At 39.7% G+C, this 26,525-nt stretch overlaps 1 protein-coding gene across 1 annotated transcript; it reads right to left on the bottom strand.

Annotated features, from left to right (window-relative positions):
- Positions 1–12,992: 12,992 nt before the first annotated feature.
- Positions 12,993–25,269, bottom strand: hsd17b12b (hydroxysteroid (17-beta) dehydrogenase 12b). Its single transcript, XM_029498218.1, has 11 exons — positions 25,018–25,269; positions 19,703–19,749; positions 19,287–19,362; positions 18,442–18,549; positions 18,061–18,125; positions 17,647–17,691; positions 17,011–17,045; positions 15,570–15,651; positions 14,950–15,015; positions 14,646–14,795; positions 12,993–13,834 (listed from the first exon to the last, which is right to left on the bottom strand). Exons 1-11 carry the CDS (start codon positions 25,193–25,195, stop codon positions 13,727–13,729), a joined length of 960 nt encoding a protein of 319 aa, XP_029354078.1. The 5' UTR covers positions 25,196–25,269; the 3' UTR covers positions 12,993–13,726.
- Between the last annotated feature and the right edge of the window lie 1,256 nt (positions 25,270–26,525).

Below are 26,525 nucleotides of genomic sequence, written 5' to 3'. Positions count from 1 at the left end.
GAAAGTAAAGTAACTCTTCTGGTCTCTTAACACTACTATGCTCATCCTTATTTTCTGCAAATTCAGCACCAGAGACTAGTGGTTGGAAGATTCAGATTTCAGATTTAGCACTTTGAAGGTGCATCCACCTTAATGAATAAATAGTATCGATATCAACATCTGCAATACTGGCCCTGTATTTACTTGGTTTCGGCTTGATACAAAAGCTTTTAGTATCGCACACCACTACCGGACACCAAATGTACAGCGTTTATACCACTTGTCTGCTTTGACTGAAGAAAGTGTACTGTTCACATCAAGACAAAGATGTTGCAAGAAAGGCAATATCAAAAGGTCAGATAGTCGTGTGGGGACACTGGTGGTATTTTTGGTGATGATGCAGGCTTTCTGGATCATTTCAGCTGGAGCAGGTTAACAGCATCATAGGCCTTTGTACATCATACATATATCTGCTGAGTGCTTTAGGAGGGGTCACTCTTCACTCCTTGCTACAGAGTACTGAGCTCCGTGTGACTGAGTGGCTCTTGCTGCAAGATATGTAATAAACAAAGACCAAAACCAAAAAGAGTTTTGTGGTTTAGCCGCCACCCCATGACTCATAGCAGCAACTCTAATGGTATAGAAAACTCCCATATGCATCATTTGTGGTAGTAAAATTGCTGTATTTCTGGTGAAGAACCTAGGGACATAACCTTGGTGTGTCATTATGTAAGGGTATGTTTCTGATTGTAAACATAAGAGAGCTACACATCTATATTTGTCTTCTGGTTTGTATAAAAATGGGGTATCTGGATCAATGTGAAATCAATTTTTGTGATAACCATGAATGAATTAACTTTCATATTAATTAAGCAAGCCTAATTTATTTTAACACCTGCAACCACCTTCATTTTATCACCTGCAACCTGCAGATATACCTCAGGATGTAGCTGAAGGATGCAGTTGAGTGATAGGAGATCTGAAAGATTGAATTTTGTTTGATATTGTTTGTTCTGCAATAACAGACCGACTCCTTCACTTGATTATTCACAAACTATCCAATTAAAACACGGGATGTTCGCAATTCTGAATTAGGAGGTATGTAAGAAGAAATTATTGATTTTATATAGTGCTGCAAAGTTAATCAAACTATAATTCAAACCATATTGTTGTGAGGTGCAATGGCCAAATCGTTAAAGATAATGTGTACTCGTTAAACCATAGGTCTTGTGGTGCTAAAGAGATGTACAATATTCTCAACACATAAGAGATATGGTTGAAAGAAAATTTCAATTCCAAATATAAACATTGTCTTTATAGTGAAAATAAAATGCAAAACAGACCACTCCAACTGAAACTCGTAGCTCACATAGCAATGGCTCACAAAATAATCATCATATCATGCAGCCCCAATTTGCATGTTTTCCCTCCGGGAACTCCGGCTTCCTCCCACAGCCAAACGGCATGCACATGTAGATTAACTGGAAACTAGGAGTGAATGTTTTTTGTCTCTCCTTGTCTCTATCTGTCAGCCCTAAAGATTAGGGTCAGGACTCAGGGCCTGTCCAAGATGTACCCCACCCTCACTCAGAATACTGACTGTGATGTCCCGCATGCCCCAGGACCCAGATGGATTAGTGATCAAAAATGAACGAATGAATAATGATGTTTAACTCCTAAAATTCTAGCTCAGTCTGATCAGCATGGCTGGAAAGGGATGTTACAGAGTGGTGTGTCTTTTCACTCATGAGCAATCTTTGGAAGAGTACAGTCAGCAACTTTGAGAGAGCACATTTACCAACGGACCAAAGTTACAGTGTGGTTGTTAGGACATTAACATTAGCTAATTAGCTATGGCTGATATAATCTAATCCCTGGGGATTTTGGTCATTTAAACAGGCAGCACTAGTTAGAAATGAACGTATTCAATGTTTCAAACTGCTAATAAGACTTAATGAAGAGGCATAAAAGGTTAAAAAAAAAAGACTTTAGCCTCAGACCTTAATAAATTTGGGTTTCTAACTAACAGTAACCTGATCAGGATGGAACCGGCTGAAAATTAGACCAAAAAAAAAAAAAAACAACAACAACAAAAACTCAGGCTTGTACAAGGACTTCAAATTCTTGTTGTCTCATCTTAGCCCTGTACCTCTTGTTGATAACTTTCATTACTTCTGTCCTCTCGGTTAAACGTGTGAAATGTCGATGATAATTGCAAAAGACAGACAGATCATACAGAGATAATAGTCCAGTCACAATTGCAAAAGATGTGCAGTTTGAAGGGGCTGTGAAAACAAGAGCTGCTTTTCTGGACAATTTGCATGCAGAGACACCACCCAGTTATTGGATGTCAATAAAAACAGGTGTAAGTATTTAGGAGCCCATCAGATACTGCAAGAGCAAACCACTCACAACCCACAAAAAATAAATATTAGCATTCAAAACAGTAGGATATCTGGTTAGGACAGATGTTAAAATAGATATGTGGCTGATCATCTAAAAATCAACTCAAAAATCATATATAATGAAAAAGACACTGACTTTATTTGGACATCTAGTGAGGAAATGTTTATTTATATATATATATATATATATATATATATATATATATATATAAAAATAAAGACAATAACTAGGCATTTCCAGGAAATGTATATACCATGTTTGTCATGGGTATTAAAACAACAGTTAACTTAGTTGTACTTGGATATTTCTGATTCATGACTCCTATTTGCACCACTGATACCCAGGTAATTATGTAAATAAAGGCCATTTTTAAACTTCTGTTTCTTTCAACAAAAAAAAAAAAAAAATCTTTTTAGCTTTTGTTTTTGCTCCACTTGCAAGCCATCTAGTCATATCAGATTGCCTCTCACTCTCAACGAAAAAAGAATGGCTGATTGCTTTTGGGCAGACAAGGTCTCACAGAGTAGCTCAATTATTGACTTTGCTAAGTCAACCTTTAACGTACAAATCCTTCCCAGACTCTTGTCCTCGTGGTGGCCGGGCACGCATTCAGCTCACAGTCCAGCAAACATTAATTCCTCTAAATCTTCACACTCAATTTAGTCTTGAATGTTCCCGCCAATATGGCCGAAACTTGGAATTAGAAGAGGTAAATTATACAAATAACCCCTTAATAGCATGCTTTGCCCAAATGAAGTGAACCCGCCAACGTGGCAGGAATCTGCAGCGTGACAAGTGAAATGGAAGGGCAAGTCCAATCATGTACGTACATGAGCTCAGTGAGCTCAGTACGGTGGGATAATGACGACTGGTGCTCATAACATGCAACTATCCACAGGGCCCATTTGTTTGGCATTATTTTAGGCTCTTCATCCCCACAACAACAAAATCCACAGAGCTGTGTGTTGTTAGTGAGAGAGAATGAAAACACTGTGGCAACCCAAATATTTTCAGCATTTCTGCCTGACCTCCATGACTGTGTCTGGCATAAATATTATATTATGTAAAGATATAGTTTCAAAATGAAATAAAATGTGGGTCAGGGCTATACCACAAGATCCTATGAATACAAAAGTTCATTTCAGCAGGAATATCTCCAGAGCAGACCGCATGAATCGCCATTTTGAGTAGTTGCAGCTTCTTTCAATTCAACTGTCCTTCAAAAACTTGGTAAATAGTCAGATAAAAATATATTTATTTTTCTAGTTGCAGATGCAGCTTTTTTAGGCAGCCAACCCACATGAGCGGATTTATTGCACGAAGAAAGAGTACATTTACAGTTGATATTTGGTGTCAGACTGTAAGCCTGTCATTCCTCATAAGCATACTCAAACCTCCGCTCAGCAACAACTGGGGAGTGACGATAACAAACCTCCCCCAGGAAGGCGGGGGGGCTTATAGAATCAGAGCCTACAGGTGAATGCTGAGGTAACGGTGGGGTTCATGAAGCGCTACAAGAGAGCAGCAGTGGCAGCAGCAATTTTTTGCAACAGCAAATTAGCAAATGGGTGAGTGATGTCAACCACCACATGGCCATTCCCCAGCTGGGCACCTGAGACCTCAAGGGGAATATATTTTTTATTGAATAGAGATGAAGAAGTGTCAACCCAGCAGCCGACCTGATACACAGCAACAGGCTGAGACTCATCAGCTATGCACCAGATATTACAGTCTTAAAAATCAGAAGACCTCAGGCTTTAAACAGACAATATCATCTCATGAAATATAGTGACATGCAGCAGACAACCCCAATCGCAGGGATGTTACGGCGACAATGACTACAAAATGTAGAGCAGTAGCTGAGCAGTGAGGATGCAATTATGAGTAATAGTACACAGATTCGTCATATTAGCCCTTTTACAAAGCTTCAATAATTCTGTATTACTCACTGAATATGAAATGAGGAGAAATAATTAACCTAATTTGTGTGTGAAAGAAGCACATTCAGTTTCTCATGAAGCAAACATTAATTATGTTAATGAGCTGTGTCCACGACAATAGCTAGACTGACATCCCTAACATAAATGTCAAATATTTCTCTCCGTACAGGAGCAAATTCTGCAGTGAGCAAACGTAAAGACTTCCAAAAACAACAGCAACAGCCAGTTAAGGGAGAAATATGCATAAAATTACTTGTACCCCTGAGATAATGATTCATATTTCATTACTGTATAAATCAATAGAAGGCATTGCTTCAGTTAGCTTCTGATCACACAGTCAAGGGAAAAACTGAGGAAAGCTCAAGTCTTAGTGTTCTGGCTCGTTTTGTCTTGTTCGACCCGGATCTTAAGGAGGCTTCAGCTTCCCTTGATGAGTCTGTATTCCAGTTTTGTCTAATACAGTGTTATAGGATCTACAGCTTGTCCAAAGTGCCGCTGGGTGAGGGCTAAGTCTTGAAATTAATGTCTGGATGGAAGATATACATTGTTTTGATCTATTGTAAATCTGATAGCATCTCATCGGGAAAGACGCAGTGCGACGAGGGGTTGCAGAAAAGCTTTCAAGACGTCACACTAAACTAAACTGTAAATATTTTTGTTCTTTCAAACATAAAATGAAGTTTCCACAAATCCACAAGGCCTCGTTTACGCTGTCTGACACCCTTTAGCAGTTGTAAGTGGACAACAACAGAGACTCTGTGCCTCAGTTTTGTCATTTTGGTTTACCTCCATGTTACACGTTTAACAACGACACACAAAAGAAGCCCAGCCACTTGAATCAGCACCAGATCTACATTTCTGCACCTGCACTGATGACATGGAAGGAACAAGTTGGGCCTCAGCAAGAGTTCAGCTGTAACATGGCGGAGGGGACCTGGTGAGTCACAGGCGGTGACGTCACCGCGCGCATAAAACACAAACCCCACAGCGGTCTACATCAGGACAAAAAGACCAAAATATGTAAAAACCTACCTGAGGGGAGCAGAGGCCGCAGCAGGACGGTCGACATCTTGGCTTTGGGACGCTGGTCTGGTGGTGAGGGGGAAGGCGATACGGTCCCCGCGGCAGACAGCGGCTCGTTTCCGGCCGGTGTCATTCCACATTGTCTCTGTTCAGGCTGCCCCAGTGCACGAACCCAGAAAGGCCACAAATAAAATACATGATCCAGGTGTAACTTCACGCTGTTATCCGCTTCAGGTGAGGGTGTCTGAACAGATCCGGTTAGCGTCTTCACAGAGGAAGACGCTGCCATTTATTCATGGTACCCACCAACTGCTTCCTGAACAAGCCGCCATTTAAATGTTTACCGCGACATGATTTTAATTTTGGATTCATCAATCTCCCGAATTCCCGCCCTCGCCCAGGGGGAGCACTGATTGGCTCCAGCAACCCCGCGACCCGGAAATGGATAAGCGGTTGAAGATGAATGAATGAATATATAATAATTAATTGATTAGTTATTGTCGAAATTAGATTTGTTTTTATAGACTACAGTTCAAAGGTATTCGTTTTATTACAATAAAGTCGGGAAAAGGACCAAATGGGATAGGCTACAATACCAAAAATAGACATAATGGTGCGCAATGAATTTAGAAGTTTGTATACAGTGTTTTCATTCATTTATTTATTTTCTGTTGATTTATAAACTAATCCCCTTACCTCTGATCTTGACTGTGGAAATAAGTCTTAAATCTTTCAGAAGCCGCAGGAAATAAATAAATGTAATCTTTTCATGTCTGTGTAAATAAAATGTAGTAAGACTTACGGTTACAACAAATTTGTCAGATATTTTATAATTTATTATTGTTTTCCTTCAAAAATTTCAATAAATATTGAAAAGTCCACACAGTAATTCCCATAGATTTATATAATGTTATTTTTGTTGTCTGTCTCTCTTTTTTTTTTTTCTCGAGTGCTACTTTTACACATGAACTTGCAGATACTACAACACAAAGGCAAAACTCAATCTGTTTATGTTTTTCTGTAATAAAGATTATCAACATTATTTGTCGAGAGTGTTCCACAATTACTATCAATGAAGTTTTATTTTTTGTTTTTATATTCTCCGAAATATGAAATACAGAATTTCTAAAAATTAATTGATCACATATGGTGTTTAGAGCAGGCAGCCCGCACAGCCAAAATATTTACCTCTGTGAGAGCAAGCTCAGCATTGCCAAAAACAAGGTTAAAAAAAAGGTAGTGCAAAATGTATGACTGTAAATTTTGCACAGCAAAGTCAATGGACTTTTGGTTCCTTTTCCTGTTACCTGGAGAATTGTACATAAGCATCCCTTCCATTACTTTGGGGGATAGAAGGTATACAGTTACTTCATCCATCCATCTTCTACTGCTTTTCTGTTTCCAATCCCAGCCAATGTTCCGGGCGTGGGCGGGGTACACCGTGGACAGGTCGCCAGTCACAGGGACAGACAGAGACCAACAACCACTCACACTCAGACCTACGGACAGTTTGGAGTCACCAGTTAACCTAAACATGCACGTCTTTAGATGATGAGAAGAAACTGGAATGCCCGGAGGAAACCCACACAGACACGGGGAGAACATGCAAACTCCACACAGAAAGGCCCGAGGCCAGGAACCAAACCCATGACCTTCTGGTCACTAACAGCACTATCAACTGCACTGCCATGCAGCCTCCACAGTTACTTCAATTTACACAAAAATAACTTTTCTTCAAATCTATCTGCACTCAGTATCCAATAATGACAAAGCAAAAATAAACGTTTAATCATAGTAAGTCTCAGCACAATGCCACTAGCTCTGCACACCTACATTTGGGTATTTTCTACATACTAATGGGGACTGCTGGTGGACAGCCTATTTTAGGCCCCTGTAGAGATGTTGGATCGGGTTCAAGTCAAGACTCTAGCTTGGCCACTTAATGGTATTCACAGATCAGTTTTTAAATCAAAATGAGCACATATACAGGCTTTTCAAATCCACTGAACAAAGATGATTGACTTCTCATTGCCAGCAGATGGTGTCTTAACAGAGCAAAGCAATATGGAGGCCAGTGACCAAGTCACAGTACGACTGTTTCTTTTTGTATATCTCTTACTTCATACTCTTCAAACTCAACGCCAACTGAACAATATTGCTCTTCTGAAAACGTTCTGATTTGGTTATACTATAACTGTCTATATGTAGCACGCTCATTAGTTTTCAGCAGAGTGCTTGAAAAGCTGGTCAAAACTGATAAAAAAAGTTTTACTCATACTCTACAGGGAAAAAAAGAAAATCATTGTTTTCTTTCCCACTGACAACAATAGCAAGATCTTAGTGAATTTTCTGTCCAATGTATCAAGGCCTGGGAAAGTTCCAAAGCTACTCCTGCACTGTTTTGGCTGTGTGTTTAATGTCATTATCCTGTTGGGAGATAAACCTTTAGTCCTGAGGTCATGAGTCCTATGGACCAGATTTTCATTCAGGTTTAATTTCTCTGCACTCTCTGCTCTGTACAGATTTCCCCCCTCAACCTTGGCCATCACCATCACCGCCACTGAAAAAGACCCCTGGAGATGGTGTCTGGCAGGTGATGAGCAGTGTCTGGTTCACCCCAACATCAGATTGAGGCCAAATAGCTCAAGCTTGGTTTCATCATATCACAGAATAAAGGTCTCTCACAGTCTGAGTGGCCCCTAGGAGTTATTTTTTTTGTAAAACATCCATTGAGAAAAGGCTTTCTCTGGCATCAGTGGAGAGCAGCATTGATGGTAGTCCTTCTGAAATTACCCCCAGCTCCACCAGGACCTTGGTGACATCCCTTATCAACTTTCCCCCATCTAACTTTATCATGCCAAACTTAAAATGTCCATTATGGAAGATGAGTAAAGGTGAATGTCACTTTGGTTATCCCAAACTTCGAAGATTATGGAGGTCACTCTCAGGAAATTTAAAAGTTCTGTTTGCTTTTAATCAATTTTCCAAAATTTTAATTCTCCATTTCTTATGAGATAGCAAGATGGCTGGCAGGGGGGTTTCAACAAGAGGCTGCATCACACCAAAACACACGTTTATTTAAATAATGATCTAACCATTTGCATTATTCAGATGTCAAATATGGTCTGAAAAATCTAAAGATAAGTCAAACAATGAATCTGCTAAAGTCACAATATTTCTTCCACACTGGTAAGAGGCACAGACACTGGCCACGTAGCAACAGCAAAACTTCTTTAACCAATACTTGTCACGGCCGGCCTCAGGGGTTTGGACCCAAAAGCACAACCAGAAAACGCATTCCAAGTGTCAACACAATTTATTAAACAAGGCAAAGATACTAGTGTACTAGTAAGTCTTAGCAGGCCCAAAGGAATCCAACAGGAGGGGGACAGACGAAAGGCCAGGTAGCCAGTTCTGACGGGCAACAACACAGACAAGGTGTGAGGCACATAGTCAGGCAGGCAAATTCAGAGTCCACAATTCAGAGAATCGTGATGTGGAAGCAACCAGGGTCATACACAGGAGGAGCAGGATAAACCGGGAGCAGGCAGGTCAGAGGGAAACTGGTCAAAAGCAGCTCTTTCACACGTAGGCAGGCAGAAATCACTGGTGAGTAGCGCTCAAGTGGCATATATACTACAGGGAGGCAGGTTAACAAGACGCAGGTGAAACACATTAGGGAGTAGGGAGGTAATCGCACAGGAGGAGAGGAAGTAAAGACACCAGACATGACACATGGTAGCACACCAAAATAAAACAGGAAGTGACGAGACAGAGACAAAGATTGCTGCCAGCAGACACTTGTTGATACTCATACTAAAACATGTATGACCTCTTACTGCAAAAAGTTCACTTGTTAAAATGCAAAGTTTATTATTTCATTATTAAAAGTTGTGATTTCATTTTGATATAAAAGATTAAGTTAATTTGAGGCAGACTTTTTGAACAACTCAACTATAACCCTTACCCTAACCCTTCTCAGATTAAACCCACTGCAATGACCATTGAATTGACTATGAAAAAATGTATGACTAGGTTTTTCTCATAAATGCACATTTACTGAAAATGATGCTCTCTCAACTAAATTAAAAACTGAAAATTCTGCTTGCTGCAGCTGGCATACAGTATTAGAAATTGCATCCATTTATGGAGAAGACATCTGCAGAGAACATTTTTCAAAAATGCATTTTGCTGTTTTCAGAAAATGATTGAGAATAAACATTGGCTCATTCATCCCGTAATAACCATTTCAGAAATATCTAGTTTTGTGTTTTCAAACTGAAAATTATCACATGTTGAATCTGTATGGATGATACAGACATAGAGCATGAAAGTGAACTGGTCATTGGAGGATGGACTTAGAGGGAAGGTTTAATTTAGTTCCCTTGCAAGAGCTACAGACTGCAGTGCATAACAGCTGGGACATTAATATGTTGTATTCAGTCATGATTAATGATTCTGTGTTTTGTTTGCTTCTTGAAAACAGTCAAAGTGAAAAGATTTTTTTTTCTTTATGGTTGAATTATATCAGAAATAGCTTGAGTGTGTCTCTAAATTATGAGTGTTAATATGCTGTGAGGCTGCAGAAGAGGTTGTTGTGTTGTACGGCATAGTTTGTGCTAGTTAGCTCAAAAAAGTGTGTCAATAGTGCCACCACATGGAAAGGCCTGAAAGATTCTAATGGCAGTCTGGAAGCCAACATTTCTGCTGGGACACAGCTTCTAGCTCAAAACTGATAGGTGAAGTATGTCTAATGTGTCTTTTGAATTAATACAGTCTTTTCACTTTTTACTTTCATAATGGAGAGAAGAGACCACCAAAGAAATGTTCAAATATCACTTTTATATATTAAATTCCAAATTTTAGCAGCAGACAATATGGACATTAAGAAAAAGCAATACAGTTGTTAAAATGACAGAGCAACAATTTGCTCAGTCGCAGTTCTTAGTTTTGATGCTATCTGGTGCCCACCAGTGATGACAGTTTTACTAAAATATCTCCGACCACAGCGCTTTCGAATCAGCAGTCTATCTTCCTTAAAACGGAAGACATCTGTTGGTCTCCAAACTGTTTGCAGACAGAAAGCCAAATAGGTCAAAAATGTCACAGTCACACCACAACTTTGTCTGGAGGAGTTCATCTGGTGCTCCTCCTCAAGCTCTCCACAGTCTGTAGGAAGGAGCGCAGGGCCTGGTTCTCCTCCAGGGTGGAGCAGTCCTCCTCCTCCTCCTCGATGATGCCACACTGCACGCAGCGGAGGCGTGGCTCATGTTGCCCAGCTCTACAGACACAACCTGTGGCCAGAGATTGGGGGAACTCCTCCATCACCAAAGGCAGCAGATGGGCAGGGATCGTGTCCATGCTGGTTGCCATGTTGAAGTGTGACCCAGTGAAGCCAGTGAAGCTCTTGGGTAGTTGTGACAGTAGAAGGTTTTAAAGCCTTTTTGTAAAAAAGTTCTTGGCTATCTGATCAGCTGTCTCCACTGCTTTGGTGCAGATGAAGAAAAGAAAAAAGCCCAACTGTATTAGTCAATCAGCAGGAACTGTTTTATATTCAGTCCTGATGGTTCTGCTTGATGAGAGATGATTTGAGAGATCCTGCTTTGCGCCTTATTCCAACGTGGTCTTCGCTCTGAAAGTCAGCTGTGAAATCAGTCTCCATTTGTGAGTCCAAGTGAGCTGTGGACTGCAGCACGCTGAGCTCTTCTTTATATACATCCCTGCCAACCCACTCGCTTCTTCCTTTGGGCATCCCTCTGCACACAGTGCTTTTCTACCCTCCTACATTCTCACCGATGACACATTTCCGCAGCTTCCATACCAGTGCACCGGAATAATCTCTCAGAAACTGTTGGCATGGGAACTAGGATGGTGATGTTTGAGAGGGAGGAGGAAGAACTTGAAAAATCACCACATTTGTATAGACTGTGAAAATGACCCCAAAAAAATGTAGAAATTTAAAAATAATAAAAATACTATACATTTTACCTAAACTGCTGTAGATTCTAAAAAAAAATAAATAAAAATAACATGACATGAAATATCAGAGGTGGTTTTACACAAGTGTATACGTATACTGTAATTTATAATTTATATTAAACTGTGATAGTAACCCTGAAATGGTATTTAAGACTGTAAGACTGTTTATGACTAACTTCAAGCTCAATCTCATCTACAGTAAATCCATATCCGATACATAAAAACGTATGTTATACTCGTATCAGATCTTCACATGAAATAAGGCAGAATTTGGCCAAAAAGCAAGACCAAAAAAGCATCAGCAGTAAGGAGACCGATTTGAAAAGCATTTTTATTATAGGCTGGAGGGACAAATAAACAATTTACAAGACTGTGGACATAATAATAATATCCAGTGTGGCTTTAATAAACAACACACCTTCTGGGTGTTAGGAACATACCAAATGTCTAATGCCACAGCCCTTGATAGAAGCCCTAGACTTCAGAGTGAATTTGGTCCCCAGCTGTTGCACCAACAGAGTACAAGTTAGTGTAGCTTTACCATTTCCATTGGGATTAATACAGTACAATTTTAATTTTAGAGTAAACACAAGAAACTTGAAAAATGGACCAGACTCAGTGATTAACTCCCTAAAACTCACAATGTAACTATCACTGCTCCCTAACAAGAAACTCTCACCCTGCCTTATGGGCCCTACAGATAATATCTAACTAGGCCAGTGAGCAGTGCTAGCCAACATGTGTTTGGGGTCATCAGGTGGGAACCTCCTTTCACTGGTGTTTCGTCTAGTTAGTCCCACAACACCTCCAGGAGGCCAAACAGTGACCCCCCTAATGCCAGCCATCACCGCTCCTCACACAAAGACCGTCAACTACTCTGACCTCCCACCAACTGCACCAGTAAGAGCGTGGTGGGGATACAGACCCTGGTTCAGGTAGGGGGCATGAAAACGAAATATAAACTACCAACCAATTGACAGAGCATAAGACCAAAATCGGAACATACATGGAATTTTCAGGAAACAAAAACAAAGACATGGATCAGAAGTTCTACAGTTTCTCACTTTGTCTCCTCTGTGCATGTGGTTTGAACTATTTAGGTATAATCCAAGAACATGGGTGAAGAATTTCAAGTGGACTTGACACCTCCACTGCATTATAACAGGATCACTTGTATTCTGTAAGAATTTCAGACAATAAGACCAGTAATAAGAATTATTTGAAAAAAATAAAATAAAATAAAATAAATAAATAGAAAAACCTAAGAAGAAAGAAGATTTGTACAAAATCAAAGCACCCATTTTAATAATCTATAACACATTGTGCTTTGGATAATTGATGGACAGTCCTCTACTTTGAGACAGAGTTATGAAATGTTTAAAATATGAAGAATTAGGAAACAATTACCATAATTTCCGGACTATAAGCTGCTACTTTTTTCACACACTTTGAACCCTGTGGCACCTTGTGAACAACTTTGCAGCTAATTTATTGATTTTTACGGGTAACGAGCTTCATGCCACCAATACATTTAGCATCACATCAGACCAATGAAACTACCCAACAGGTAACAGTGGACCAATGAAATAGTTTGAATTAAATTAAAAGCACCCACACTAAATTCTTCAGATCAGTAATTTATTTTGCGCTTCATGCACACACCCTTATCATGGAAAACACACAAAGCAATGCATGTGATGCAGCTTTCAAGTTAAAGTCGATCGATCTGGCGAAAAGGCAAAATCTGTGTAAAATAATTCCTGCCATATGCCATTTCCTCCCATATTTCTGACACCTGCAGCTAATAAACAAGTGTGGCCTATATATGTACAAAACTGTTTTTCTCTTTAAATTCAGTGGGTGCGGTTTATGTTCAGGTGCACTCTATAGTCTGGAAATTACGGTACATCACAAAAATCATGATCCCCCATGATTTACATGCTTTAGAGAGTGTTAACAAGTAATTAGTCCTTAAGTGTTCTACTAAATAGCTTTAAGCTTGTCCACACACACACACACACACACACAGGAGGCTCAAACTATTTTCTGCACCCCCTCCCCCTACAGACTTTAGTTCTCAATCATGTTCTACAAACAGATAATTTGCATGTTTTGGTATTAGTTTTCCCTCCATGAAAGCTGATCGATCAATCAATAGAAGCATTTCGTTAAGTAATTCCCACACAGTTTCGGACTGAATTCATCTCACAGCCATTGCAGCCTGTCACTACTTCAAATCATCTATGAGTAGGTGCATCAGAGGGGGGCGGGGCCAGGACTGAGACACTGCTTGTAAACTATCACGTTTTCTCTTGGTCCGCAAAGATGATGATGGTGTTGGTGATAACTGGAGGTGTCATTGGCTCCAGGTCCCCCATTTCTGCAGCAGGCGATTTGATCTATCCCTGCTTCTGCTTCTTAAGGTAACGAGCACGAACATTCAAACCAAACCTCACATTGTAGCTGGTGACGAGCTTGGCGGGGAGCAGCGCTGTAGCCACCCAGCCCTGCAGAGGGGAATTACATGGTCAGCTGGTGGCATTTACAAATAACAGATGAGTGTTCATTATTCATTTCCAACCCACAGGAGAAACAACTGTGTGAAGTTTGAACAGAAGTAAACTCTGGCATTTGTTGTCTGCCATTCTCTCAAGTTACAGCCGCTATGTTGTCTCTCTGCACATATATAGATTATAAAACAAACGATCTATTTCTGCCTCACTTCCTTATCCATGTAGTCATATTATTAAGGCCGTTTGATGATCACATCATCATACAACCAAAAATTAGAAATAAATTCAAATCCAAATGTAGTATAAGGATAAAGATGATAAAACATACTTGTATAATGTGCGTGAATATACAGGAGGTTGCATATTGCAGCCTAATACTGGTCCAAATTAGAAATTGGTGGACTGTGGATTATTACTGAAAAATGGACAGAGCTGTGCTGCACAGTTGGGAGGATTATCACATAATCACAGCAGACACCTGCAGTTTGTGGTTTGGGGCTGATGACAAAGACAGTCTACGCTGACTTTATGTTATCTGCACAGAACCAACAAAAGGCCGTTTTTTGCTGTCGATTTCAAATCACTGTGTGGATTGAATATTGAATCGTCCTTGAATCAAATTGGCAACCATGAATTGTGATTCGAATTGAAGTTAAAGTGAATTGTTACACCCCTACTTTTCACCCTTAAACACAAAAACTTCATCTCGAGAATGTTTGTGCCTAATTTTAAGTTCCAAAAATAATATGCTGGCATCAAAATCACATGGCATGTACTGCTTGTAGACACACAAAGCCAAACTTACAATTAGGGCGTGTGGCAGGTAGCCATGGGTCTGAGTCTGTAGCCCGACAGTGTTGAGCTGGGCTGCGACAAAGCGCTCCGGAGAGGGCTTGTCCAATGTAGCACGGCGGATCTTACTCATTTTGGTTGCAACATAAAATGGCAGAACGCTCTGAAAAAAACAAAAAAACAAAAAACAAAAACAAAACAAAACAAAAAAAAAACATCAGTTTACAGTTGATAGAGTTCTTAATCCTATAAAAACATTCAAACTGTATTTCTTTGGGTAATTACACAGCACCAGACTTTGTTGGTTCCTTATTTACCTGGATGATGATACCTTTGCTCTTGTACTCTGCCTGAAGTCCCCGAGAGAAATAGTCCACAAATCCCTGTATGAGGACACAGTCAGGTGAAAAGTGCAATGTAATCTAACAATAGCACTTATAGTGTATATTAAATGAAGCATCGAACTAAACACTTGCCCTGCATGAATATTAGGTGCACTTTTAAACTTGCACCACAGAAAGAAGGATTCAGTAGATAACCATGACCCAGTATGAAAATGCAAACAAATTAGTCAGGTGGAACTGTGAGCAGCAGGGTGGTTTTTAAGCCAACACACACAAGAGATAGTTGAAAAATATTGCGACACCACTCACTCCCATTAACATTTTTAATAAGTAAACCATCTGAGGACCTGAGTCAGTCACCAACTCTTTTAAATGCAACATTTAAAACAATAAGGTGCAGGAAAGATCTGCCTTCAACCATCAGTCATGTTTTTCTTTTCTCACAGTCAGCTGGCTAACGGAATAATTCTTTAGAGGGGAAAAAAAGATGGATTTCTCCTCATGGACCACAGTGTATATGATGCCGAGATGCATTTACGGACAACACTCAAGTTCACACTCCAAGAAAAAGACAAACTATGTATAAAAATTACCTTGGAGGCAGAGTACACAGTGAGAAAAGGAACAGGGTACAGTGCGGAGCCAGATGCAATGTTGAGGATGGCCCCCTTCTTCCTGAAAAACACAGGATTAGACACAAACGCTCTTTCACTCTGAAAAGAGACAGATCGCAAAAGAGTCAACTCTAGGATGATCAGAGAACATGGGGCCTTGTGTACGCTCGCAAGCTGAGCTGAAAACTGCTTTTGTTGTATATCAAAGCAGAATTTGATAAGATCTAACATACAGTAACATCAACACCTAAATATTTACTATCTGATCATATTCTCGATCCAGTCTCCGGTGCTTTCATGCCAGATTCCATCTGAGCTACAGGTTCATGATATTTAGAGGAATCATTTTTTCCATGTATGTGACAGTCAGGCAAGTGAAGGTAAATTTTGTTTTCTGTAGCTGACACTGTTAAAAAAAAAATTGCTTAAATTGGTTATATATACACATTCCCACCAATAGAGATGGTTCAGTATGTTTCATTTTAAAAAAACAAACAAACAAACAAAAAAACTAGCCTTTAAATTTAAACCCTATATTGTGGAGCACTACTCTTACTTATACTACTTATTTGAAGGCCAGTTACAATATCAAATGTTAATGTACATGTTTTACAGTGTCGAACACTGAATCAGTGAGATCCTTTACAATCAGCTGTTGCTTTAGGGCAAACTAGTTTAAATCTCCATCCATTATCTATATCGCTTATCCATCAGTGGGGCCCACCGTGAGCGAGTCACCAGGCTATTGCAGGCCAGACATCTAGAGACATGTGCATGTGTTTGGATTGTGGCAGCAAGATGGAGCACAGATAGTAAGAACATGCCACAGACAAAGATGCCAGGCCTGCGGTTTGGAAAGCAGACCCTCTACCTGCAAGGAGCCTTTTGTTAATAATAATACCAGTTGCTACTTTATTTTATGTTTAGTGGGGTGGTGATGGCTGGTAGTTGGTAGAGCATATCATCAGAGAATATTATAACAAAAACTTAAAGTAATGGGAGCATGTGCAAAAGTTTGGGTTCCCTATTAATAAAGCATTTTATACTTATGTAAAAATCCAAATGAGATTCCCATGATACCAGTGTTCATGCTAACTTAAGTTAGCCAGCACCTTTAGGAAGAAGAAATGAATTGTTGCACTGAACATCATATTGTGAATGTTAAAGAATGACAAAAAAGAATTACAATTTGCCATAATGTATTATGAAAATAAAAGTTGGGTGTTGTTTATGTGGTCAACAGAAAATACCACAAGTTTATTTAAAGCAACAATCAATTCACAAAATGTGTTTAAACAAAAAAAAAAAAAAAACCAAACCAAAACAAAACAAACAAACAAACAAACAAACAAACAAACAAAAAAAAAACAACACCACAAACCTAAAAACTAACAACAATAAACAAAAAACAAAAACGTACCTCTCCACCATTCGGGGTAAAACAAGACGTGTCATCTGGAGAAACAGAAAATAGAAGAAAAAGAGAGAGGATGGATTGTGAGAAGCTGAAGAGCAAAATGATTAGAGGACCAAAAAAATAAATAAAAATGCATGTTGATGTGTGAGTTTGTTGATAAGTGTGTGGAGGAGTGCATACACATTGGTTTGCGTGGATTGTGTGTGCGAAGAAGTGATCGGAGAAGGAAGACAAAGAGTCAGGCAGTGATAATGATAGCAGAGAAAGAAATTTAAAGAAATACTAAATGACCAAAATTAAGCTGTTGCTATGGTAACTGACCAATATGGAAATAAGGGATAGAAGTTACAACAATTTGTCACTGGACTGTGTGTGTGACTGTGTGCGCTTTTGTCTTGTTACTGCTCTGTGGTAGTAACAGAAAAGCTAAGCATTATTAACATAACACAGATTTTACAGAGAGAGCTTCATTTCTCAGTCCATTTCTGTTGTTGTGACAGACCCTGACTCCTCATGCAGGTCCTACGTTCTCACAGCCCTTACACTTAGTAACTAGCTTTCATATCTTTTGAACCTTTTCAGACCTGAAAGGGCAAAACCGGAAATCCTGTAGTGTCAAAGTGGAAACACATCACTCACCTGACACACTGATGTTATGTTAACGTTGATCATTGTGTCGATGAACTGAAACAAGAGGAACAGCAGCGTCACTACAGTCTGGTCAGTGTGTAAATACGTTCACCTCTTCGTATCGTTGATATTACAGACTGAGTTGTTAAAGTGCTAGATAGCTGAATAGCTGAAATGCTAAAGACTGCTGACCCTCCACATGCAGCTACAGCCTTGCTTGGTTATGACTACTAGTTTGTGGCAGCTTTTTTTTTTTTTTTTCCCATTTGTCTGAAAGTTTGCCAACTTTAAGACTCTTCTCTACCACTTCTCTTCTTCTCTACCTCCTCATGTTAATAAGAAAGCTATATTAAATGTTTTACAATTTTATTCTTTATATGCTATTCATACGGTCATGAAATACAGAATAAACCTTTAACTTACTGTGTCAAGATTGGGGACATCGGTGAAGAACTCAGGGTAAGTGTAAGACACTCCAACATTGTTCACTGTTTAAAGAAAAATAGCAGTCTATGATAACACTGTATGCTGCGATGTGACAAAGTGATGAATGAGTAAGAAGGGAATGTTTCAATGTGTGATTTTCGGCATGTTATGTTATTCCTCTTTCTGATCTTCAGAGGGCAGCAAAGGGCTGAAGTAGCTAGGATAAATGAACCCTCATGAAGATATGACAAACTTACATTTATCACAGAGTATTACATGCCATTCCTGAGGTATATATGCATTGCTTTAAATTGAATTTCCCATTTCATATGAGAAGCTTCATTAAATTTTATGAGAATCGTCCTGCTGCAGTCTTACCCAGTACTCCAATCTCCAGCCCCACGAGTCCCTCTTCAATCTTTGAGTAGATGTCTACAGAGCTGAAGTCTGCTGCAATGGTCTTGGTTTCCACACCAAATTTGCTTGCTGAGGGCATAAATATGCATTTTAGTTACACTCTAATGAGAAACAATAAATACCAGACATGAATTCCTTCTTATGTGAATGCTTTTATGAATGAACATGGTGGTAACAAACAATAACTTGGAGGGGGGAAAGGGAAAATGATTAGACCCTGAAATAATCCTTCACCATAGATGAAGATATCCCTCCGTCAACAAAGCTTTGATTTAATTAGACAGATTAACTTTCAGCTCCAGGAGGAGGCTTTAATGCCTCAGAGCCAAAAGCATATGGCTCCTGCTACTACTTAATTTCATAAAGCATCACTTGTGCAAAAGACATAACTCAATACAACATCATCAGCTCTCTAGTCGTTTGGCCACACAGTGCAATATGGACACAACATTTCAACTCCAGGATGAATGAGACTGTACACGTTGCATGCATCATTAAGACAGAACTCCAGTCGAGTGGCTGTCACACTTAACACATTAGTCTGGTGCCTTTGGACCACCGGTGCTGCTGAGTTCCCCTGATTGTGAGATATGGCATTAATGGAGCCGATGGACTGTACAGTCATATCGAGCTACATGCTGTATTTCGCTGTGATTTATATCATCCACCAGTATCTCCACTTTCCATCCATTTCACATATCTGGCAATATCTCTGTCATTATTTACATACATACATCACATATACACTATCCGTTTTCAGAGAGAAAGAATAAATAAAAATCAACATCAACACACACGCAACTTACCGATTGCTTTGGACACATCATCCAGCTTCTCCTGAGAGCGGCTGATCAGCACCGTTGCAAAGCCCCTGCGGGCCAGCTTATAAATGCAATAAAAGGGTTAATAAAAGGCACCGCAGAGGCAGCAGACAAACACCGCTTCCTTCATTTAGCCTGGAGTGATAACTATACTGCTTATATTCATAAGTTCATGGGACCTGTATTTGGACAAGAGCCACCCTTAGCTACAGGCAATGTAAAACCAGCAATTAAGCTAATGAGCTAACGTAATCCCAGGACTAACAACAGCTCCACTGTGTCCAAAATTAACTCATGGCCAAAAAGTAATCTATTAATAAGTGTTCCATCTAAATTGAGTTCAATTTATAGATAAAAGTGTGGGTGAATGAAATCAGGATAAAAAATCTGAGGAATTTTACCTCTTCTGCGTAAGATTTCCCAATCCCGTCCGTGGCCCCCGTCACAACTAAAAGCAGGAAAAGAGGACAAAAAGAAACTGAATTAGCAGGCTAAATGTTTTAATTTTGGAAAATACACTTATAACCTACAAGAACTACAAGATTGATAGTTTGCATAAACATAAAACCAAACTGAGAAAAGGGTGCTACAGAAAAAGAAAATGAGCACAGATTTTAGAGCATTTACGCTATCAGTGCCACGTTTCAATATAATACTGTAATTAGGCTCAAATGTGGAGATTGTGTGTTAGTGTCAGACCACATTTTCGCAATCAGAGCCCAATTTGCTTGAGCTTATTATAAAGAAAATTTGTTGACAGAAGAATAAATTATTTTAAAATTTAAGGCCAGGGATTGGTTTTGTCTTCCCTGCTGCAGACTCATAACAATGGTGTCTTTTTCCTTCATTTTCCTTGGTGTGAAATCCTGATGAAGACGGAACACCATGGGAACAGTGCAGACAGAGGAACAGTAACAAAGCGCCACCTACAGGAACATTTCTGCCACGTGAACCGAGGGATAAAGGCGTCAGACCATTCCTGTGCAAAAAACCAAACGATAGGCCCAGAGCAAAGGAAGCTGTAGAAGAATAAACTTAATGGACGGCAATGCAGAGAGATGTACTGCTGGATGAATTGTATGGAGACCAACTGAGATGAAGAAAGAGGACAAAAATGAGGGAGGGAGGGAGAGGAAAAGTGAAGTCCCGTCTGTCATCAGGGGCAGTCGGGTGAACAGATGCCCTGGAACTGCCTGGCACAAAAAGCAACAGCAGCAGCAGGGTTCTATTTTTAGCAATTCACATCTTTCAGAAGCAACTATTCATCACACCTCTGGCTAAATATAACAAAGAGTGGTGAAGGAAGAGGACAGGACACTCACTTGCTTACAATATGTCTCTGCGAATGTTCATCTTGTCATAGTTTTAACTTGCGTGTTACCCTTCCACTTATGCATGTCTTTATTCCTCCACATTTTATGTGCTGCCTCCCCTTTTCATCACTGTGGTTATGACCTACTTGTGAGTGAGAAGTGCACTTATGATGGGAACGTTGGTCAGTTGGTTTGGTCACACCACATCAGCCTGGCTGGATGCGCTTAGTGGTGCAGCCTCCTGGGTCTGCTAGCACAGCTTTTAGTCTCTTAGACTCATTAAATACGACATGCTAGGTGTGCAAACATTAAGTGCAGTCTTGTAACTACAGTAGCTCTAAACACTTTTAGTTAAACAACATCAGCTCACTATTGAGATTTATTATTTGAGTCCTTGGGGGGCTATTGCACGGCTCAGTAAAAAGTAATGGACATTTTTTTTTAATGGTGATCAGTCACATCATGGCCAAGATCAGTATCGCTGAGCTCTAAATACCTGATGGTTGATGGTTTGCTGACGTGCTGTTAACACAATGCCTAATATGAACAACACAGCAGAAATCATAATGCTTATTTTAAGCAAAGACTTTGTTATTTTGACAATTCTCCTCTGTCTCTGCACTATCAGCTGTACCCATCTCCCCTTTATGTGATCTTCCTGATTACAGATGAGCTGAGCTGCTGAGCATCCTCCAGGGCTGCAGCAGAGCCAAATGGGAGGGAGTGGGGAGGGGGCAGGAGGGACAAAATGACAAACACAAACATGGGGGATCCTGGGGGCAACTAAAAATAGCACAAACTATCTTTGTGCACAAATAGCACAAAGATAGGCTACCTGAGGCTGGCTTATTTTTAGTTGTTTTAAGAATTAATTGTTTTGGAGTCAGAAGAGGAAAGAAAAAGCCTTTACAGCTGAGTGCATGTTCCTTTCACTAAATTAAAAATGCTGCTGTCTCATGAAAATGCAGGTTAGACTAATTGTGCGCTCTAATGATAGTGCTTATATATTTCTGAATTGCTCATCGGATTTCATATCATTTAACTGTTGACTAAAGTACCAGGAATTGCAACACCTGTGCTGAAATTAACACATAATGACTTGTCCCATGCACCTTGGGTCAGTGAGGACAAGCAGAAATTAACAATTCATATAATGCTGATTTAATAACAACTGCCAACAATCTAAAGCACATTTTGGGTCGATCATCTTTCTTTTCTTTTCTTTTTTTTTTCCATACAAGCTGTGCCAAACTACTGACATTTTTATGTGCATTAGACCAGCAACACACAAACAAAAATCCATAGATGGAGGCTAAGAGACTGACTGTGAAACAGTGAAAAATCTCCGTGGTGAGAGCTGCAATATTTTTGGCCATTTTATGACAATTATTTTCAATAGGACACTAATGCACGGGAAGTTCTTTGACATACAGCAGAGTATGGTCAGCCAGGATTCACACCTACATGGTACACAACAATACCACTTGTCTAATGGTCTCAGTTCAGATCACAGTTGAAGCGCTGTGGCTACAGAACAGAAAGCATGTTGTCCAGATGTGAAGGAAAGATACCTTATCAGAAAATATTCAAATCATCATTATCTTCAGACTTTTTTCCCCGTGAATGTGAAACCTAGGTCACAACATTCTGTGAGGCAACAGCACCAACCACTACGATACCGTGGTGGCTAAACCAATATCTACGAAAATAAAACTGAGCAAATATGTAGACAAAGACCTATAGCATATTCTACTGAATTAATATGTGAAAATTATCATAGTCAATCAAAAATGGCAAATATTTTCTCTTCAAGAATGTTCTGCTTTTCTCTTATGGTTTGTACTTTAAGTGAATATCTTTAGTAAAAAGAGGTCTTTTGCAACCTCTCTTTACTCACTCACACACACATTCTGTCACAGATAGACATGACTGAACCAGTGTGAACCAGTTTCCTGAGGAACCTGCATCTCATGTGCATTTTTATGAATGTCTCACCCCATGACAGTTTGTGAATGAAAGAAGCAACCAAGGCTTTAACGGGCTCATCGCATTTTCGGAAAACATGTGTAAAAACGTGTAAACCCAAAAATAACCCCCCCTCCCGTGCCTGTTTTTTCACCCTCCTTTCATTTTGCACATAACAGAAAAACTAAAATAAAAACACAACTGGGTCCCTTTGTTTTTTGGAGGAAACACTACTTTCTCTTAAATATATACATTTCATTATTTCATTGTTGATGGATGGGTGCTTTTGTCCTTAAACAATAAGTTAGACTTTCCATGGAGCATATTTGATCCACAATGTCCAGTCATAGTGTCAGCTCAGGAGCTTCACTTTTTAGCCAGTTTTTATTAATGGCTATATTTAGCTGTAAGTATCAGTATTTTAAACAGGTAGATGCCCTCTTTCCCGCCTATACCGTCTGGTATCAGTCCCAGATACATGACCAGGGGGTCACTGGGAATCCCATGGCCCAAAACTTCCTCCACGATTTGAAGCACCACATCCCAGAATGTTTTTATTTTCACACATGACCAAAAGATATGGAAGTGACCAGCATTCGAATGCCCACACAGTCTCCAACAGCGCTGCTATTTGCCCAAATGTTTAGATTTAATGAGAGGTGTAATGAAAAAGCAAATCAGATTTTTTCCCATTTAATTTTGACAGACTTTTGTAGAGCTTAGAGACAATCCTTAAAGGTAATCATTTATAGGCATATGTAAACATTCCTATCACTTGGTTTCCTTCTGATGAAAATTCTCTCCTTAATCTCTGAATCATAGAAATTTCTTAAAACAACGATATCTGAATAGATCTCCATGATCTAGGGCAAAACTCCCTCTGAAGTTTTTTTTTTTTTCCCCCATTTATTACCTTGTAGTTTGGATTGCAAATTTGCTCAACTTCCTGAGTAATGAGTACGGTCAGATATTTTATTGACTTACACAACCTTTTATAATCTTAACTGTTCAGGCAGGTTGCTCTGGGAACAGTCTGCGTCATTGCTCAATGGTTTATTACCTAAGATTCATAAAAAATGAGTTAGGGATAAAGGTAAAGTTGAATGCTATGCTTATACGCTGTTTATTTCAAACTAAATTATGCAAACAAAGAAATAACTATGCAACCTTTTAAATGTGACTATGGGTAAAAGATGTGATTTAGTGATAAAGAATAACTTACAAGAACAAGGCACCAAATACTGACCAATTTCATCACTGGTAAAGATACTCCATTCACTATCAGAAATTATACAAACCAGCAACAAATTCTCAAATAATTCATGAATTATCTAACTTGTTAGAGTCATTTTCTGTCAACAGATTAATCAATTACTGAACCGATGTTTGCTGCAGTTCTTTTGGAACTGAACACTACACATGAAACATGAAAAGCAGGTTGGAGAAATTTCGATTTGATGCCAAATTGTCTTGTGACTTTGTGTGTGTGTGTGTGTTATACAATGTTTTTCAGATCGGATTTCATAATCAGTTAACATTCTTATTTGGAGAGAATGATCCGATCCATATAAGCATGAGTCTGAGACATCTTCCTGCCATTTTAGATGGACTACAGAGACTTGCTTTCCTCCAAGTTTGTGCTCAAGTCGATGCTGATATGCTCAGGAGCCATCTTACATCAGGACCTCTTACTGGGAGGACCAGGGTTTATGGTATGTGACAAACCTTTTGGATGTGTAATTGTTATTTCAGTTCCATGCATTTCATCTACTTGAGATACCCCAGTTTTGTTTTCCTCACCGGGATATCAGGTCCTTTTGTGTTTAAAATAGCGATGTCTAGACCTTTTAACACCAACATACAAAACCGTGCAGGATGTGGACCACACCGCTGGGAGTTGGCACTGACACCTATGGCAGACCACAGAGTGTAAAAACACACCTTTGGGTAGGGGGCATTCCTCAGGTGGAAATGTTCAGCTCCCCCATGGTTGGGGCCTTTTTTCACCTTACCGCACGACCTTTTCTTTGCAAAGAAAATAAAAACTTTGTGGGCCGGCTGAAGTCTCTATTTCATTCTTCACCAGCAGCAGAGAATTTCCACAACAGATGCCAGTTCTCCGCAACTGAGCTTCAATGTAATACAGACAATTAGTTTAATTTTATCGTCATTATTATTACTGTTACAACTACTAAATTATTAATCAGGTCTAAATATCTAGAAGGGTGAATAACCCTGCTTCGGTGATCAATTAAAACTCAAATCCATGCACTAGCTTCCTGACATGAGAGATTGCAGACTTGACCGATGACCCCAAAGGTTGCTGTCACTGGACTACAGCTGATGTGTTACAGCTCATTAACAGAGACGGCGCTTTCATTAGACCTGATCACATCTAAGCTCTCTTTAGTTGGCAGAAGATGTCTGGAGTGACTCACCTGCCCATTTTCCAAGAGTAGCGGGCGACACGAGCCGGCCGTTGCCCACCACCCACACCCTGATCCCGGCCAGCAGCCGGAACACTGAGCGTACGGACAGCCAGGCCGCGGTCAGGGCTCCGAGCCAGAAGAGCGGCGCCTCCAGGGCCCGGAACACGGCTTCTCCGCTGGATAACATACCCGCACTGCACACCCTTCTGCCGGATACCGACAAACACTGCGACCGTAGGACTGTGCACCGACACACAGCTCGACGAGGAACCACGATATCCACGTTACTGGGTTGGCGGGCCGTGATTGGTCCGTTTTCTTCTTCGGTCCTGTTTTAGCAGTTCGCCACGATCAGACGGAGCACTACCACCACCTGCTGTTCAAGCACAGTCACAGCTCCGTCCGTCAGCTCAGCCGGTCTATTAATGTTTTACTGCTTTTGTTCTCCAGATCCTCATTTAATAATGTGTATTTATGCTCACATATCCTCTTACACATAGTCAATATAGTACAGAGTAAGTAATATCTTTTATGTTTATCCTCGGGGTGATTTTAAGATCAGAGCTTCAGGGGTGCTGAGCACTCAGTGAGTCCTACTACCACCACCACTTTACAGCCCACTCACCCTTTTTTCTTACAAAAGGAAAAAGCAAACAAACAAAAAATGTATATTTTGCATAGGCCAAAACAACAACTGTCTCTTTCTCTCCAATTCAAACAGTGCACAGTTGGTTGATTGACAATACAACGTAAAAAAAAAAAAATCGCCAGCTGGCTAACTGTCTCCTTCCTAACAATATTAAAAGTAATATGTGGGTTTGTGAGGCAAAACGGGGACTGGAAATCATTATAAGGTGTTGGTAATGAGGGATAATGTATGGAAGTGTGAGACACTTTCTTTGAGTTACTTACTGGATCCTGACAGCTGTGCTGATACTGGAAGAGCGTGAGAGGAGGGTGGGGTGTTTTTTTTTTTTTATTATATGAATATATTATATTTAACCTACAAACTAATGACTCTTTCTTGGGACAATATTTGAGCTTGTGAAAGACGAATTAAACAAATTAAACTTTTCAACACAACTTTTGGGGATGCTTAGTCAATATATACTCTCCAAACCATGTCTTTTATATGAGTAATAATAAGAACAATAGAAAGTGGTTTAATCCTCATTATCTTTTATCAATATTTACTGTTACATCTTAAATAAGTGACTCACAAACATCAGAAGCTTTTTAAAATAATTGTTCATGTCAATTTGTTTAGTTCAGAGTAAACGTGTGCAACAAAAAATGGACCAGATTCAGTGACTGACTCCCTAACAACAAGTTTTCGCCCTGCCCAATGTGCCCTACAGATAATATCTAACTAGACCAGTGAGCAGTGGTAGCTAACGTGTTTGGGGTCATCAGGTGTGAATGAATGAATGAATATTGCTTTGTGACTGCATACACAGTAATTGGTGGATTTCTTTTCTTCTTACACCAGTTTTTGTGGCTGACATCTTGCAAGTACT

The sequence above is a fragment of the Echeneis naucrates genome, chromosome 3, assembly GCF_900963305.1.
Source record: "Echeneis naucrates chromosome 3, fEcheNa1.1, whole genome shotgun sequence".
NCBI lineage: Eukaryota > Metazoa > Chordata > Actinopteri > Carangiformes > Echeneidae > Echeneis > Echeneis naucrates.
This window is presented reverse-complemented; position numbering and strand designations above follow the sequence as displayed.

Coding starts and splice junctions, on each gene's coding strand:
- hsd17b12b (XM_029498218.1), bottom strand. CDS start 25,195: ATGTTATCCAGCGGAGAAGCCGTGTTCCGGGCCCTGGAGGCGCCGCTC. Junction 17,692..18,060: donor ATGTCCCCAATCTTGACACA/GTAAGTTAAAGG, acceptor CTCTTGTTTCAG/TTCATCGACACAATGATCAA. Junction 13,835..14,645: donor ACCTGCCACACGCCCTAATT/GTAAGTTTGGCT, acceptor TCCCCTCTGCAG/GGCTGGGTGGCTACAGCGCT.